This window comes from Antrostomus carolinensis, unplaced genomic scaffold (genome assembly GCF_000700745.2).
Source record: "Antrostomus carolinensis isolate BGI_N321 unplaced genomic scaffold, ASM70074v2 scaffold24997, whole genome shotgun sequence".
Lineage (NCBI taxonomy): Eukaryota > Metazoa > Chordata > Aves > Caprimulgiformes > Caprimulgidae > Antrostomus > Antrostomus carolinensis.
The window spans coordinates 5,164-7,069 of record NW_010326979.1 but is presented as its reverse complement, the minus strand read 5'-3'; the positions used below and the strand labels follow the sequence as shown (position 1 = coordinate 7,069).

At 50.7% G+C, this 1,906-nt stretch overlaps 1 protein-coding gene across 1 annotated transcript in view; it reads left to right on the top strand.

Moving 5' to 3' along the window:
- NLE1 (notchless homolog 1) overlaps positions 1-65 on the top strand; it is a gene marked incomplete at both ends in the record, with an annotated part of 5,322 nt that extends 5,257 nt beyond the window's left edge. Inside the window, one exon of the mRNA XM_029085910.1 lies at positions 2-65. Within this exon, the coding sequence (XP_028941743.1) occupies positions 2-65 (64 nt within the window). The remainder of the gene's footprint in view (position 1) is intronic.
- Between the last annotated feature and the right edge of the window lie 1,841 nt (positions 66-1,906).

The following is a 1,906-nucleotide window of genomic DNA, read 5'->3' as shown; positions in this document are numbered from 1 at the left end:
GCAACAGACTGGAGCCCGGACGGACAGCGGGTAGCGAGTGGCGGGAAGGATAAGTGTTTGCGGATGTGAGTAACCTGTTGTCTGTCCATAGAGGTTGTCACAGCCCCTCCACGTGTCCTTCAGAGCAGCAGTGTCCTTGCAGAGACCTACACGGTTAGGGAATGGTATCTCCTTGCACAGAGCACAGCTCTGAGCCAAATTCCAGCCTGGAGACTTGATGTCCCTCAGGGCAGGAACTGCTGCTGTCCCCTGGGAGATGACTAGAAAGCAGAGTCCCTCCAACTGAGCGGTCAGTGGTGAAATTGGACTCAGATGTTTTGGCTCCCGGAGAGAGGAAGGAACAGTTGTACCAGTTGGTCAGACCCTTCCTTTCTCACCTTCCTCCATCTCCCAGTTATGCAGACAGACAAATTCCTGTGAGCTGGTTGCCGTTTGACCATGGCTGGTGAAGGAACTGGTCCCCAGGCCCTGCTGTGCTGTGTGGCAGTGCTGGTGCCGGACCACAGGGATGCAGCAGCTCTTTCTGTTTGCAGATGGCGTCGATAGGAACAGTGACACGAAGCCACCGGTCCCGTCCTAAGCTGGCCTGCCCTCGGCACAGTCTGCCCAGGAGATCTGCAAGGTGATGGACGATGGAGGCTGAGCCGAGCACGACTCCTGTGTTCCTGTTGGCTGCTCTCCCTCATGGACTCTTCCCTTATATTTATTTAAGGAAATTTTAATTCTAGTTCTTATTAAGAGCTGTGCTTTGCGGGATGATTTTCTCTGAACATTACAGGAGGGATATCTTGGCTGCCTCCATCCCAACTGGCTTTTTATTGACATTTCAGCCTTACAGTGGCCTGCCCTTTGAAAGGGGTGAGCGAAGGGTGGGGACAGCTCATGCCCTTCCTTCTGTGTGAAGAATCCTGCAGAAAAAAGGCTTTTAGTGGCAACAGAAAGGGTTGTCCTTGTGTGACCTTCGGAGAGGGAGAGAGGAAGGGGAAGGTTCAGCACATCATTACATTGCAGAATTGTGCTCAGCTGCATGCCTGGGACAAAGATCTGCTGAGAATAAGGTCTTGGGGCTTCTCGTTATTCCAGTAAGGTTTTGCCTTTCCACTCAGCTCATTTCCCTGTGGGCTGTGCTGAGCGTTATCTGTTAGTGATCCTCCGCATCCACAGCAGATAATCATTCACTCATCCATTCAGGGTGCAACAGGCACGGACTTCAAACGACTGCTAGAGCTGTGCTGAGTTTACAGGTCTCAGTGGCTCTTGGAAATGGGGAAATAAAGCACTTGTGCCTCTGAACAGGGGAGAGAGCGCCTGTGCCACATCCACCGCCGGCTCGGGGGGAAGGAAGGGCTGGGGAAGGGGAGGAATGCAGCAGATGTTTTGGGTGGTGTTTGTCCCTTGCCCTGGATACGTGCTGACAGCAGGGCTGAGACTGCTGCAGTCAATGGCAAAACTTCCATTGCACAGAGTTGGCTCCTTCTGGAATTTCTCAAGTGCATTTACTTGCCCAGTGGGTGAGAGGGATTCACACAATCAGTTAGGTATTTGTGAGCTTGCTACGAGCCTTTTTATAAGTCAGTTCAGGCTTCCAGCAATCATGAGGCAAATAGACCTGGTTTTAGTATTTATTTCCAGGATGGTTAGAAAACAGTGAAAATCCAGATGTGATTAATAAGGAACAGAGGTTATATTACAGAATCACAGAGTGTTAGGGATTGGAAGGGACCTCCAAAGATCATCTAGTCCAATCCAGTATTGTCAGATTTAGTTGCAGCAGCTAGCATGGCCAGAACTTTCTCCGTAGCCCTCATACTGCAGTTGCTACTCAGTGCTTACCACAACTCAGAACAGGAGTTTGGTTCTCAGGTGCTTCCCAGCTGCAGAAGATGCATTTTTGGACTTTATTCCT